The 15,679-nt window shown below is 40.0% G+C and overlaps 3 protein-coding genes across 3 annotated transcripts; all 3 read left to right on the top strand.

Annotated features, from left to right (window-relative positions):
* Positions 1–27: 27 nt before the first annotated feature.
* PNSL3 (PsbQ-like 1) lies at positions 28–2,584 on the top strand. Its single transcript, XM_077387335.1, has 3 exons — positions 28–424; positions 1,136–1,422; positions 2,413–2,584. The coding sequence occupies exons 1-3, from the start codon at positions 118–120 to the stop codon at positions 2,509–2,511; spliced, it is 693 nt and encodes a 230-aa protein (XP_077243450.1). The 5' UTR covers positions 28–117; the 3' UTR covers positions 2,512–2,584.
* Positions 2,585–6,159: 3,575 nt separating this feature from the next.
* On the top strand, positions 6,160–9,236 carry LOC143882459 (uncharacterized). Its single transcript, XM_077385943.1, has 2 exons — positions 6,160–6,456; positions 9,207–9,236. The coding sequence occupies exons 1-2, from the start codon at positions 6,160–6,162 to the stop codon at positions 9,234–9,236; spliced, it is 327 nt and encodes a 108-aa protein (XP_077242058.1).
* Positions 9,237–13,036: 3,800 nt separating this feature from the next.
* EMB3141 (Pentatricopeptide repeat (PPR-like) superfamily protein) lies at positions 13,037–15,669 on the top strand. The gene has a single exon (XM_077386043.1). It carries the CDS (start codon positions 13,272–13,274, stop codon positions 15,387–15,389), a length of 2,118 nt encoding a protein of 705 aa, XP_077242158.1. The 5' UTR covers positions 13,037–13,271; the 3' UTR covers positions 15,390–15,669.
* Positions 15,670–15,679: the final 10 nt, after the last annotated feature.

The following is a 15,679-nucleotide window of genomic DNA, read 5'->3' as shown; positions in this document are numbered from 1 at the left end:
TTTCATTTGGATATCCTTCTAGTGGCCCGAAGCTGCCAACACTCTTTTTCAAGATAAAAAGAGACAACCCAAGTAACACAACGCCCTCCATTATTAGCCTGGTTCTTCATCTCAACCATGGCTCGCCTAGCTAATTTCAATGCAGCCTGTGAGACCCTTCTTACCAAACCCAATCTTTACAACTTCAGGAAGACTCCAAGTTCTAAGATTCTTGGATTCACGGACAAAAAAACACAGGAATTTCAAGAACACTCACCTCAATCATCAAAAACCAGTGGCATTTCTTTGCAAACTACAAGAAGAGCTGCCATTGGGCTTGGAATCCTCACTCTAACTGGGCAGTTATGCGGGAACTCTCTCGCCGAAGAGGAGGGAAATGGTTTGTGGCTAAATGGCCCCTTACCAATACCTACGGTCGTCAACAGTAAGCTTTCTATCTAACTAATTCTATCCCATCTGGGTCAGAATTTCGTCCACAAATTTTCGTTGTTGTTACATCCTTTTTTCAGAGATTGTGATATTTTCTTGTTAGACTTTCTATTTTACAATGTAAATTAGACTTGTTTGCTAAATATTTTAGTCCTGCAAAGTTGTAAACTTAGAGAGGTTTGGTTGATTTTTGAAGACTTTTTGGTGAACTTTTTGAAAAATGTCTTTAGCATTTTCTTTTCAGAGATTTGTGTATTGCATGGTTCAGTTCAAAGGAGACTATTAACACAGTAATTACATTTAGAATGAGATTGTGAGTAAGATTTCACTGGTTCAAACAGTTCAGACTATGTTGCAAGTAATATGTTTTAGGCCCTATTTGTTTTGGATTTTGAGAAATGAGTGTGAGTCCAAAACTGATTATTGGACTCAAATTTACGTTTAATTTTGAGTCCAATAATCAGTTTTGGACTCATAATAGTATCTCAAAATCCAAAACAAGCACAGCTTAAACATGATTTTGCGTCCAACAATCAGTTTTGGCCTCAGAATCGGTTTGCAATAAATTGTGGATCCTGTGTACCATATTATTACTCTGTGTACTATCAATAAATTGAGTTTGTGTTTAATAGGATCATCTAATGTCATACTACCTACATCATTCATGTATCTCTAGGTTCTTACTGTTGTGAGAATTTGTTGACAGAGATTGCAAACGAAGAAACAGGAACTCGTTCTTTCCTAAAAAATGGCATTTATATAGCGAATATTGGTCCTGAAGGAAGCGCATATAGGCTGAGGAAGTATGCATTCGATCTGCTGGGGCTGGGGGATTTGATAGGGCAAGATGCATGGAGTTATATGAGGAGATACCTTCGTCTCAAGTCCACCTTCATGTATTATGATTTCGACACTGTTATTTCGGCAGCTCCGGTCGACAATAAGCAGCCACTTACAGACCTAGCTAACCGGCTGTTTGACAGTGTAGAAAAGGTAATAAAACATTCATCCATCTATATTTATTTTCACGTTACTCATTCCAAAAATAGCTTAAGTTCACTAGGGAAATAATAATCTGTTGACAACTAAAAGCAATTCAGAAATGACATAGTTATTAAACCCTGCCGGAATCTGTGATGCGAATGAAGCTGAGGCGAGGGCCCTACCATTCGGTCTAAAGTGGTGTGAAAAGCATAATCTGGGCCCTCTCATTGCGTGGGCAATGAATCATTGTTTGGGACCTTGGGGCTTGCTTTCACGTTAAATGAGATCCGTGATCTGGTTTGCGTAGTCCATCCCAAATTGACGAACATGAGGAGATCCGCTAACTCTATGACGGATGGTCTGGAGAAAGACGGGGCACATTTGCCTACTACTCTGGTGTTGTTCGATGATACTACGGTGGGGGTAGCATGATCACCCTTGTTTGCAATCTGTAACTTTGGGTCTCTATGGGATGTAGTCCAATGGTTAGTCTTTGTATCGGGGACATCTTGTTCCATCTTGTTCCCGTCTCTTGTAAGTTCATGATAATTGGAATGGAATTGTTGGCTTTCAAAAGGGCGAGCCTTGGCGCAACGGTAAGCTTGCTCCAATGTGACCAGGTGGTCACGGGTTTGAGTCACAGAAACAGCCTCTCTGCAAAGCAGGGGTATGAGTGTGTAGACCCAGCAATGGAGGGAGCCTCGTGCACTGGGCCGCTCTATTTTTTTAATTGTTAACTTTCAAAAAAAAAATCCAATGTGAAACAACCAAATTGGGAATTCACTAGAGGTGAATCTTACCAAAGTAGCCCCAATGCTTTTCTCTTAGAGGAGTCAAGTGGGTCTCTTATAAAGATCACCAATAGTGAAAAGTGGTTTAAAAATGCTGGGATTATTTTTTTCACTTGCTGTTTGAATGTGTTCAAAAGGACAATGGAATTCTTTGTTTTGTTGTTTCTTCCAAATAGATAGCCACCTGAGAACTATCGTATGTTGGCAGCTTGAAGATGCAGTGAAGAAGCGTGATGATCCTCAGATAAAATCATGTTATGATGACACCACAGCTATTCTACAGGAGGTGATGACTCGAATGGCATAACTGTGTAAAATTTGCAATCTTTGATTCACTTCATGTCAGAAGAGAAGAATTTAAATATGCGGTATATTTTCTACTCTTCAAATCCGAGATTAACATCTCATAACTATTCTTAGCTTCCCTAAGTTACCATTAACAAATTAACAAAGGTAAAACAAATGCCTCACACAATTCCAAAACAGAAAACTAAGTCCCTAGAATATTAACTCTCACAAAGGAAATTTCCAATGCCGTCAGGCCCATGTTGCAAGCTCACAATGTAATAGTCAAAATAGCAAAATTACAAGTTATGAAAATTGAATGAGTGCATAGCAAGCTCCATGCATGTAATGAGTTCCAAGAGAGTCATGTGGTCAAGTTTATATTTCCGACAAAACCCAAAACCCGCAGCGGGCATAAACATGAGATAGTTAATGGCTGTTGTGATCCTCTTGGTGCGACCTCTCCTCTTACTGGAAAAAATCCTAGATTGAAATACGAATCCTAGATTAGAACTTCTAAAACCCAAACAAAAACCCTCTGTGAGCAAAAGACATGAGATTATGCTTGTTGTGATCCTCTCAGTGTGAAGAAGCTGTTGATTCATCCTCTCCTCTTACTGGGGAAAAACCATCAATGTCATCAAAAGAGGTGTCCTCGGGGTACACCCAGTTGAATGTGAATTCGAATTTCTTGCTCGGTAAAATGACCCGCATCCTCGGTTTCTTCCTGCCAAGGCACTGTTCTCTGATGCTCCTTTTCTTATCACCAGTGTTCTTTTCTTTAATGGTGGGTTCGTTTTCTTTCTCAATCTCTCGCTTGGCTTGTTCGTCCATCTTGATCTTGGGTTCTTTCCCCGGATCATGTTTTTCATCGGCAATTTCTTCTTCACGATGCGGGACAATGAACTTCTTGTTTTTTATTTTGGTGAGCAACACGGGCCTTTTCATCGTTACTTTGTAAGAGAGGCTGCTGCAAATTATCTTCGAATTTAGGAAGTTGGGCTTTCCTTGCTTCAAAAGAACTGAAAGAATCGAAATAAGTTAGATTTCTTTTGTTTCGTTCTTAATCTCTTCTGGACATTGTGGGGACGAAAAAGAAAGAGATAGTACAAGGGCGTATCTGGTTTTCGTGTTCCAGATAGATACAAATTTGCAAACCTCACCAACCGAGAGATTCAAGAACGCAGGCAACACAATCAACAGAAAATACTTCTCAGCTTCTTCGGGAGAATCGGAAAGGCGTCCAATGCATATATAGTATGGGGCCTGTCATCTTATAGAGATTTTGATTGGGGTGGGTCCCACCAAATCCACTCATACCTGTGCATCGAGTGGGTCCTATCATTTTTAACTCATATTTTGATAGGTCCCACAATCTCCACCCAGGCCATAGGGTGGGCCCACCATTTTACACGCCATGTTTTGATAGGGTGGGCCGGGGCTATTATTTTACACCTACATTGCATAGTTGTAGGGGTGTCAACGGATTCATTTCATGTGGGATCCACATGTCCTGGTCCGTTCAGGAATCTCATTGATCCCGTCATTTCAGAGTCTTTTTGGCCAAGAAATTAGACAAATATTTCTTGCTGTTTCCAAATCTTTTGCATTAATACTCGGATCCTTTGAACCCGTAAGACCATGCGGGTCCATTGAATCCCTAAGGATTTGCTAGCGACCATCCATCGTTTGAGGCATTTCGTTGGCTGCCGGAATTTTTTTGGTTCTTAGGACTTTTGTGGAATTTCCGCAGGAAACCCACGTTTGGTTGGTGGGCCCAAAATAATCTCAGGAACCAAAATAACCCCGCACGAAACCCCAGGAAGGGAAAAAAAAGTACTCCCAGGAACCAAAAAATAAGCTTGCGAAGAATTTTTTTTCTTCCCAACAGTTCAAGCAACCAAGTCCGGTCAACCAAACATGGGATTTTTATTTTACCGGGATACTTCTAGGGAGTTTTTTTTGCCACCAATCTCTCAGGAAGTTTTTTGGTTCCACAAAAATCCCAAGAACCAAAAAAATTCCGGCAACCAAACGGATCACTGTTTAAGTTTGGTCACAATACATTTTTAGGGGTTTTTGCAAAAGAAGTTGTCACTTTGCTTTATTTACACAAAGTCTTGTAGTTTCACAATTTGCAAATAGAGTCGCCACCTTTGAGTGAATTTTGCAAATCGGGTCATGCCGTCAATTTGTGACCAAAATGCCCATGATTATTTTACTCGTAAATGACCAAAACTTTCTTTTTTATAAAAAGATGAAAATTACCTAGTAAAAGGACCAAAATACCCATGAAGCTCAGTGATATGATTGATAGGTGGATCCCACTAACCCAATTCAAATCCATACCTCAAGTGAGGCCCACCATTTAGCCTCATGCTTTGATGTGGTAGGTTCCACGGTAGAGCCATGTATATGGTGGGCCCCACAACTTTACACGTCATGTTTTGTTTTGATGGGTGGGCCCACTTTTTGACACTCATGCATAAGAATGCGAGTATATGTAAAAATGATATTCCCACACCCTTGATTCAAAATTGATCTTTGAGTATCAGATGTTTTTTGGTCTTTTTAATCTTACTCTTTAAAGTATAAGGAGTTTTTTATCTTTTCAACAAGTCAACAAAAATCTAACATGGGTATTTTGGTCAAATACTGATGGAATGACTTAATTTGCAAAATTTGCTCAAACATGATGGGTCTATTTGCAAATTCTCAAATAGAACTCTTTTTGCAAAAAAAGCGAAGTAAAAGACGACTTTTGCAAAAAAATCCCTACATTTTAAATCAGACCGTCAAATTGAGTGTCCTAGGTCCTTCTTACACTGTACACTGGGCCTAGCGTTAAGACGAGAGAGAGAGAGAGAGAGAGAGATGTTATTTATCATCTTAAGCAGATGTTAGAGATGTTGGTTTTTACATGTTATAAAATATCCCTCATAAATATAGACATAAATGAAAGAAAATATGAAGGATATGAATTTCCCACGTTAACACCTTCTGATTTAGAAGGTTCTATCAAAATTTGTGGCCATATTTTGGTCCTGATCCAAAATTATTTTGAACCTTATGATGTGGATCCCCCTAGCTGATGTGTCCCCCTCCATTAGGGACCGTTTGGATAGGTCATATTTTGTATTTGGATTTGGGATTGAATTTTGAATACAAAACGAATAGATGCACCAGCTCATGTTGAGGGAGACAGAGAAATGAGGTGTACTTACTACCGGAGGGGAGAGCTTGAGGAGCAAAGAGGGTGAAGGATCTTTGGATTTTCAATTACTTATTTTCACTGTTAGTCGCTGATTTGGAAATCCAAGGATTTGATCCAGACCTAAATCAAAACATAAAAAGGCTGCAAATGTGAGAAATCCAAATCAAAATCTTCTGGGCATCCAAACGGGCACATGTGGATCCATAAAACTGCCCGGGTCCATTTACACACCTCGGATCTACTAGGGGGGGGGGGGGGGGGTAATATTTCTCGAGGAAATTTTCTTAGGAATTGTTTTTTATTTCCACCGGAATTGTTTCTAAAGAAAACATCAAATTTCGGAAAACTTTTTCTTTTCCAAACATTTACAAAAAATTCCTGGGCCCAACTTATTGCCGAGCAGAGGAGAGACCTTTCCAAGCTTATTCTCTTCAAAAAACCCCCCGACAGAAAGCCATGGGGCTTCTCTCCTGGTGGAAAGGTAAAGAAGCTCCCGCAACGAAAAACAAACAATCCACCGATCCGAAACCCGAAAATTCGGTCAGCAATTCCGCTACCGGTCCGGAAATTCCGGGCCTGAACGGCGCCATGGAAGTCCAGCGACCTTCCGACGCTACCGTCTTCGAATTCGGCTATGCCGCTGCTTCCGCCGATAAGGTGACGCTCGCCGGATATTGCCCGGTTTCCGACGACCTGGAGCCGTGCCACTGGGAGATCTTACGGTCGGCCGGCACGGACGCTCCCCAATTTCGGGTAGTTTTCTGATAAGAAACCCTAATTATCTTTCTTGTTGTTGGAGATGGAATGGGTTTCTATTGATTGTGTTTTGTAAAATGGGTTATTAGATGTAATCGTAGAATTTCGCTTGAATTTTGATTATGCGAGAGTGAAATGGAATGGATGAAAATTAACTTTGTTTCAAATTTGTCGATTATTGGTGATGCTTCTATTTTAAGGTTTTTTTTTTTTTTGAATGGTTGCTTGAATTTTATGTTGGTTTGTTATTTTGTATTTCCTTCAGCAAAATACAAAATGGGATTGATGTTTGCTTTGGAGTTCTAAATTGGTTGCATTTGCTCGTTAAATCTCTAATTATATGGAAAATTTGCACTCTTACGCTCATCTGTAGCCAAGTTACTATCCCTTATAATCAATAGGAAAGCAATGTAGATTCCTTTTTTCTTTACTTTCCTTTTTCTCTTGATTTAAAAGGAAAGTCAAGCAATCTATGACGCTTCTTGTATTTGGAAAATTACAGTTGACAAGCACTGACATGTTATTATTTTTTCCCTTAAGAGTACACTTCCCATTTAGGTGATTTCTTTTTTCTTTTCTAAAATAGGGTTTTTGCCTTTTGATAACACCGAATAGGCGAATACCGAATGAGCATATTTAAAAGAATAGTGCATTTAAAACTTAAAAACTCATGTTTCTTTGAATGATAAAAGATTTATTATGAGAAATGACTAGGAAATTGAACGACCGAGTCCAAGATGTTCAATACAACATACAACTCAACTCAACTAAGCCTTTGTCCCAAACTAGTTGGGGTCGACTAATGAATCCTTTAGAAAATTTACATGAAGAAGCTGAAAAGATCTACCCGGCTCAAATTGGCATGGTCAATACAACATAATACTACAACTCAACTCAACTCAACAAAGCCTTCGTCCCAAACTAGTTGGACAAAGGCTTACAATTTAGTCACTCTCAATCCGACGGACAAACCGAAGCAGTCAATAGAACACTTGGGAACATGTTAAGAACCCAAGTGAGGAGCTTTGTCAATTGGGACCTCGTCATTCCCAAGATTGAATTTGAGTTTAACTATATCCAAAACCGAACAACCGGCCTCTCTCCTTTTCAAATTGTCCATGGAAAGAATCCGAAGGGTCCTCTAGACTTGCTGCCCATACCAAGTGTGGAAACAGTATTGAAGAAAGTGGAAGACCGGGTCATAGATTTACAAGCTACCCATGCTCAAGTTAGAGCAAACATTAAGATTGCCAATAATGACTAATAAAATAAAAATTAAACAAGGTCATACCAGTGTTTAAAAAAGTGGATGCAGCGTGGAACACAGTTGAAGAAAACCCTAGTCGACTCAGCACGACACAGTCGAGTACTCGGTTGATGCGCCTGTGTAGTCGGTTGACTCAATCATAATTTGGGAGGGTCAAAGGAATTTCTATAGACTTTGCAGGGCAAAATGTGGAACACGGCGGCAAAATGCAGATTACGGCCAAGGTAAAAGAGAGTCAACTTGGGGGAGTCCACGATGACGCGGGGGAGTTTTTAAACTATGGGTCATACAACAAAGCGGAAACTCTCAAGGAGGGAGAAAATCAAAGATCTCAAGTCTATATCTCTCAAGTCTTAACCCTTTATCTGGCTTGCCCGTCGGTGTTAGAATTGGCCTATCTCCTAACATGCTAAAAGGAAATGGAGGAGCCCGCCGTATTCTCGTGAATTTCGTCTAACAGATGAGCGAGTCTCCGTGGGTGGGGATGACCTCCGTCGAACCACCTAACATTAAATCTATATGAATAAAACATGTGAAACTATAAATCCCATAAACTTGTAATTTTAATCACTCTCAAAATATTCGTTATTACTTGTAATCTTTACCTACATTAACCCTTCCTCCCTAACCTCCTATAACTTTACTCTTTCTATACTCTTCTTGTTCCCTTCCAATGTGTCTTACATGCTTTATGTTGACTTTCAATGACGATTCTCACACATTTCCTATTTACTTTATTTATAGCTTTTCGCTTCCCCCATTTTCTCTTTTATAAATCCCTCGCTTCTCTCTTTATCTTTCTGCATCTCTTCTCATACTCACTTCCCACTCTCGCAACTATGCCGTCAACTTCCTTTCTATTATGAGCTTTGGAGCTTAGCAATTGTCCTTCTAACTACTGTTTAGAAGTTGATTTATGAATGAACCCCATCTCACAACATAATCCGGTGCTCATTACTTCTACTGATTGAGTAGAAAGGGGAGAGGTTTATGAATACCCGTCGCGCGGGAAGGGGGAGGAGGGGTTCCCTTTCTGTTCTTATCTTGCAAATGAAGAAGTGGAGAAGGAAAAGGTCGTAGTAGTCAATAGTATGTGCTAGATGCTGGGTGGGAACTGCAGGTTCTTTTTTGTATTTTTGGGCAGTTTCTATTGTATTGGCGTAGGGATATCTCGTTCCATTGCCTACAATATGTAGTAATCTTTGGGTAAAAAAAATTATGTTTCCTTTTAGGAAAAATAGCATTGGTTTACCACCATGTATGTCATGCATGAGTAGTCTTTCCCTCTCCAGTCTCACTGCCACAATTGGCTGTTGGCCCTGTTGGTTGCAGTCTCTTCTCTTGTAAATGGCTTTAAACTACTCCCTTGTTTGTCGGTCACTGATTTGATCTCCCAATCATGCCTTTAAAATCTCTTCTGGAATTCCTGGCGGGGATCTTCTTCACCCTTGCAGTTAATCTTGTTAAATTGTTAATGCAGGTGCTTAAGAGGGAAGAAGAAGAAAATTAGAACTCAAGAAGAGATCTTACGCTTGGGAGGATTTCTCCTCTTTGGGTGTCTCCATTATCTTATGCTTCGGCTTAAGGAGTTCTAATTTTCTCCTTGAGCCTTGACTTCTAAGCCTTGACTCAAGAAGAGATCTTACGCTTGGGACGAACATCAACAAACTCAAGAAGAGATCTTACGCTTGGGAGGATTTCTCCTTAAGCCTTGACTTCATTTCCTTCCAAGAAGAGATTTTACGCTTTCCTTTGCAGATTCTTATCTCTTAAAGTTTATATCCCACCATGTTGAAGCGTAACCACAATTATAGCGACAAGCTTCGCAGGTTGGCTTTCGGGTGTCTCCTTGTAATCAAAGAACTTCTCAATAGCACTAAGCCATTCAAAAAACTCTTCGGGTGGTAGACGACCATGAAACTTCGGCACGTCAACCTTGATGGTGTCGAAATCACAATAGAACCTTCCCAACCTATTCGCCTCCCAGTATTTGCAAAGGGATTCACATCTGATTCATCACTAAAACCTCCACGGCTTGATCCACCACACTCACTACGAGCCGCGTTCAAGTCGCATGGTAAGTTGCTCAACTTGTCTTCGAAGCTCTTGAAGTTCATCATCTCTTTCATCTTCCATCATTTGGTTACCACATCTTCCTCTACCTCGTTGCATCAAATCGAAACTAGCCCAAGAGAGTAACGTTGGCTCTAATACAAGATAATGTGGGTGCTTAAGAGGAAAGAAGAAGAAAATTAGAACTCAAGAACACAACAAGAGAAGAAGAACCAAAATGGGAGCAATGCTCAACCCAATTGATATTCCATCAATTACATAAGTTTATCAAAATCCAAAATCCCCTTCTACAACTTATTTCTATCCCTTTAAATAAAAGAAAATAAGAGAAAATTCGTGCAAGCTCATCCACCTACTAGCTTAGGGACTTACATATCATTAATTGCTTTGGAAGTCACTAACTTGGACTAGCTTGGGAATCCACAGACACAGTCCACCAAAACTGCTGTAACTTTTGAACCACTTACCCATTTTTTGAGCACAAGTACTTGTTGGAAAGGTCTCAAAGAGACTTAGAGACCTATAACTTTGTACTTTACCATTTTTCATGATTCTTCTATTTAATAGCCCAAAAACTTGGTTGAAAATCGGTCAGAAGATTTAATTCGGGAATACACCTTGGAACTCCACCAAAGCCACCTAGGCATGATGTGGCTGCCATGTTGGCACCTCATCAATTGTCCACTGTTTTCTTTACTGAATTCATAGCTTGCTTTGACAAAGTCTAGTGCAGCATCTTAGCAGCTTTCGAGGGTGTCTGGAGGGTTGGGGGTTGGTTGGGTTTGCTTTAAAAGCATTGTCCTCCTCACAGTTTCAAAACTCCCCCACGTCATCGTAAACTCCCCCCAGTCGATACCCTTTTACATTGGCCGCGTCTTTGTCCAAGTCTGTGTTTTACCCAATAAAGTCAATCAAGACTCCTTTGTCTCTCCCAAGTTATGACTGCGTCAACAGAGTACTCAGCCACATCAACCAAGTTGACTATGATTTTCTTTGACCGCGTTATGACCCGCATCCGTTTTTTGAAACAGTCCTCCTCTTCCTTACGTCATCATGCAGTTATCTTGAGGGATTTTCAATATTTTATTTGTGGTATTTGAAATGGCTGAAACATTGTTGAAAGGGATCCCAGTGGAGAGAAAACGAGAGACAGCATGAGTCTTCAATCTTCTTTCTGTTTCTGTATTCTTGGGTTCAGACGTCACTTCTATTTATTTATCCAATAGGAATGCTAGATTCACAGGCGCCCTTGCAAAATAAGGGGCAAAAGGCGCCCCAATTGGTCAAAAACCATTAAAGGCAGCTATGATTGCAATTTTCTGTGCCATCTTTAATGGTATTTGACCAATGGTGGCGCCTTCTGCCCCTTATTTTTCAAGGGCGCCTGTGAATCGAGCATTCCTCTTTATCCAAATATCTCAACATAACTAACCATTTTCCAAAGGTTAAATGGTATTTATATCTTAAATTTTCCTAAAACCCCGCATTTCTATTCTGCACTATACTTAAACTGAATGCCAAAGCAATGCCTTTTGGTTGAACTGCTTAGAAACTATTCTGTGCCAAGATTAGCAAAAATAACACAGTGCAATTTTCAGTTATATTAGGCAAGCATACATAAACTTTGCAACAGTTCTGTAGTTCATGGAAATACTAATCAAGTTATGGATTACTGTTTTGTACAAGAAATCCATAATTAAAAGACTGATTTGTTCTTTTAGCTGACAATGACGTGATTGTGTTTCAAGGTGTTCTTTAGCTTACAGCAATATTAGAAAACGGAAAGATCACAGAAACAAGTTTGAATGTAATGAGAAATAATGGTGGATCAGGTGAGGCAACACAGCTTAATTGGTTCAGGGACTGAGTTCAAGTGCACAACCTCGCAAATCATAACCTGCTGTTAAATACTAGTAGTTGCCCGCAGCTTTCATGCCTTGTTGAGTACCAGTCCTTGAGTTTGTGCATTCACCTTGTCACTAGTCTATTTGGGTTGAAGCTTAGGGAGGGTAACTAAATTTTATCGAGTGAGATCATTTCCTCACTCTATGGCCCATAGTATACTTGTAATTTTGGTCATGGTTCGGTCTATTGAATCATGTTGAGACTACTATTTTTGTCATGGTTGGATCTAATCCAAAAATTGTGGACACACTGGGTTGTGTGGGCTTAGTTCTGGTATAATGGGCTCTTTTCCTTGGAGCACAATCTGTCTTCATGGTGGCCGTAAATCCGAAAGCCCAATGTCACTATGGATTTAAACGATTTCATTTTCTCTTATAACGTTAACAGTATCTTCGTTACTGCTACTATGTAATAGATAGTTATGCCGGTAAGTTTAAATAAGTTGCCGCCTAGTTTGGTCAGTAACATTTTGGTGGCTAAGATGATGCCGGGTTTGGAATTTTGTTTCATTTTTAACGTGTGAAAATTGCAATCATGGATCGGCAACTATACTATTACTAGGCATGAATATATGATCTTTTAATCCAGAGTGTAAATTAAGGCCCAGTTTGTTTTGGATTTTTCGAAACGAGTCCAAAGCTGATTATTGGATTTAAATCCACAAGGGCAGTTACTGTTTGAAACTCTGGTTATCTGCAGGTTTCTTCCAAAAATGGCAGGAACCCCTCAGCCCCTGCCCCTCTTCCTCCTCTCCCTACTTCTCTCTTCCTCCTCCTCTATCTCTCTCTGCAATTGTCCAATTTCCTCTTTCTATTAACCATTTCCTGGCAAAATGCAAATTAATCTCAGTTTCTGGGTTTGTTTTTGGGGTTCATTTGACTCTTGCATTGATGGTCATGACACAAATAAGAGAACTTAAAAGAGGTGTCATTCATGAATGGCCCCTGATGGGAAGTGGCTCAAATATTTAAAAGACACGATCTTGACCATTGCTCTTTGCCAGGGCTAACTAAGGCTAAGATTTAATTCCAACAGTTAAGCAGACACCCCTTTTAGTCTACAGAGGTTTTATATGATCTGCGCGGGTAGAGTCCTCTATTTTTCAAAAATTACAATGGGCCCCCTTATAGGATGATCCAAACCGCCCATTTGTTGGGCCATAACGTAAATTGGTTGTATCTCATAGATCATCTCCATACGATGATCCTAACCCTCCAATCTATAGAGGTTGCCATAACATGCAGTCCCTCTACATGTCAGAGGGTTGGGATCATCCTATTGAAATGATTTTCGGATGAACCCTAACAATCATATTAGCATTTAGCATATGCATATCTTGCCAAACAATGTTAAAAAAAAAAAGAGATGAGTTGTACAATCCGCCCGGCCAAGATTTTAAAAACGGCCCCATTTGTTGAACTACCCAACTGCCAAAATGGCCGACCTGAAACCTCGTTATCAAATTGGGGATCTCTTGGTTCTGAAAATCTCAACACGAAGGGGAAAAATTCAACCTCCTCTGTTCGGAAAATAGGTACATTTTTCTCTTCCCCTTCTTTAATTTTCCATGGAAAAAATTATGGTTTCACGCTTTGATAGTATGCCTACAGATCAAACCCAGACCATCCGTAAAATTTCCTCCTGTCTTGTTGATCATAACACCCTCTTCCACAGAAAGGTCACCGTTTTTTCTGGGTCTGATTTTTCTTTAAACAGATGTAAAGTCTTATCTCATATTAAGTGTTCTTCACTTGAACAAGGGTTGCAACCAAAACCCAGGCCAAAACCCCAGCAAATTCTTCAAAGTTCTGGTTTAGAAACTGATTCACGAGAAACCCAGATCAGAAAACCCACTTCAGATCTCTGTAATCAAATTGAGAAATTGGTTTTCTTCAAAAGATATCAAGACGCCCTTGAGTTGTTTGAAATTATAGAATGTGGAGAGGAGTATGTTGTAGGTACTAGCACCTATGATTCGCTTGTGGATGCTTGTATTGGGTTGAGATCGATTAGGGGGGTCAAAAGGGTATTTAATTACATGATTGAAAGTGGGTTTGTACCTGATCAGTATATTAGGAACAGAGTTTTGTTAATGCATGTGAAATGTGGGATGATGATAGATGCTCGCCGCTTGTTTGATGAAATGCCTGAAAGAAATTCAGTTTCTTGGAACACCATCATTGGTGGACTTGTTGATTTGGGCAATTACAAGGAGGCATTTCAGTTGTTCTTGCTGATGTGGCAGGAGTTATCTGATGCTGGGTCCCGCACATTTGCTACCGTCATTCGGGCTTGTGCTGGTTTGGGACTATTGTTTGCTGGTAGACAATTGCATTCTTGTGTATTGAAGATGGGAATAGATAGAAACATTTTTGTATCTTGTGCATTGATTGACATGTACAGTAAGTGTGGGAGCATAGAAGATGCTCGAGGTGTCTTTGATGAGATGCCTGAGAAGACTGTTGTTGGATGGAATTCAATCATAGCCGGGTATGCACTTCTCGGCTATAGTGAGGAAGCTCTGGATTTGTATTACGAAATGCAAAATTCCAGTGTGAAGATGGATCACTTTACTTATTCAATATTTATTAGCATTTGTGCTCGATTAGCTTCCCTAGAACATGCTAAGCAGGCACATGCGGGTCTGGTCCGTCATGGGTTTGGATTAGACATAGTAGCTAACACAGCATTGGTGGATTTCTATAGCAAATGGGGTAGGGTTGAAGATGCCCAACATGTTTTTGATAAGATGCCACGGAAAAACGTCATTTCTTGGAATGCTATGATTGCTGGCTATGGAAACCATGGCCGGGGAAATCAGGCCATAAAAATGTTTGAACGGATGCTTAGTGAGGGAATGGCACCAAACCATGTGACATTTCTTGCTGTTTTATCTGCTTGTAGTTACTCAGGCTTATCGGATAAAGGATGGGAGATTTTTGAGTCGATGAGTCGAGATCACAAGATAAAGCCTCGGCCGATGCACTATGCGTGTATGATTGAATTGTTGGGCCGAGAAGGGCTTTTAGATGAAGCTTTTGCTTTGATAAGAGATGTTCCATTTAGGCCCACAGAGAACATGTGGGCCGCCTTGCTAACTGCTTGCAGGATTCACACCAATTTAGAGCTTGGAAAATTTGCTGCGGAAAATCTTTTTGGAATGAGACCTGAAAAGTTAAGTAATTATCTTGTGCTTTTAAATATATATAACAGTTCTGGAAGGCCGGATGAAGCCGCTAAAATCACAGAGACCTTGAAAAGAAAGGGATTGAGATTGCTTCCCGCGTGTAGTTGGATTGAAATCAAGAAACAGCCTCATGGGTTCCATTTTGGAGATAAATCGCATGCTCAACACAAAGAGATATATAGAAAGTTAGATGAACTTATGAAGGACATAACAAAACTAGGTTATATTCATAATGGGAAGTCTTTGCTTCCAGATGTAGGAGAACAGGAAGAACGGATGTCGTCTTATCATAGTGAGAAGCTCGCAGTTGCTTTTGGGCTCATCAGTACATCTGATTCAACATCGTTGCAAGTGGTGCAAGGCCATAGGATTTGTAGCGATTGCCATACTGTGATGAAGTTAATAGCAATGGTTACCAGGCGGGAAATCGTTGTGAGGGATGGGAGCCGATTTCACCATTTCATACACGGGACTTGTTCTTGTGGTGATTACTGGTGACTGCAAATATAGGTTATTATTATCATGGCAAAACATAGACCCAGAGGACCTTTTTGACCATCCATTTCTGTGCAGAGAAGCTTGTAGTGTAGCCTTTGGAATAATATAATCTAAAATGTCCTTTGTATTTATCCAGTATTGACAAAAAAACTGAGAATTCTTTTCATTGAAGGTTGTGCAGATTCGTATTTGAAATTTACGTATTTGTCTTTTCAATACTGCAATAGTGAACTGCTAATGGAGTCATTGATTCCTTTTTCAAAATGAATTTATTCTAAGACATCTATGTT

Source organism: Tasmannia lanceolata, unplaced genomic scaffold (assembly GCF_043159265.1).
Source record: "Tasmannia lanceolata isolate RefF3 unplaced genomic scaffold, GAP_Taslan_0.1 ptg000008l, whole genome shotgun sequence".
Taxonomy (NCBI): Eukaryota; Viridiplantae; Streptophyta; class Magnoliopsida; order Canellales; family Winteraceae; genus Tasmannia; species Tasmannia lanceolata.
Note: the sequence above shows the minus strand (reverse complement) of the source record. Positions and strands in the feature narration are given on the sequence as shown.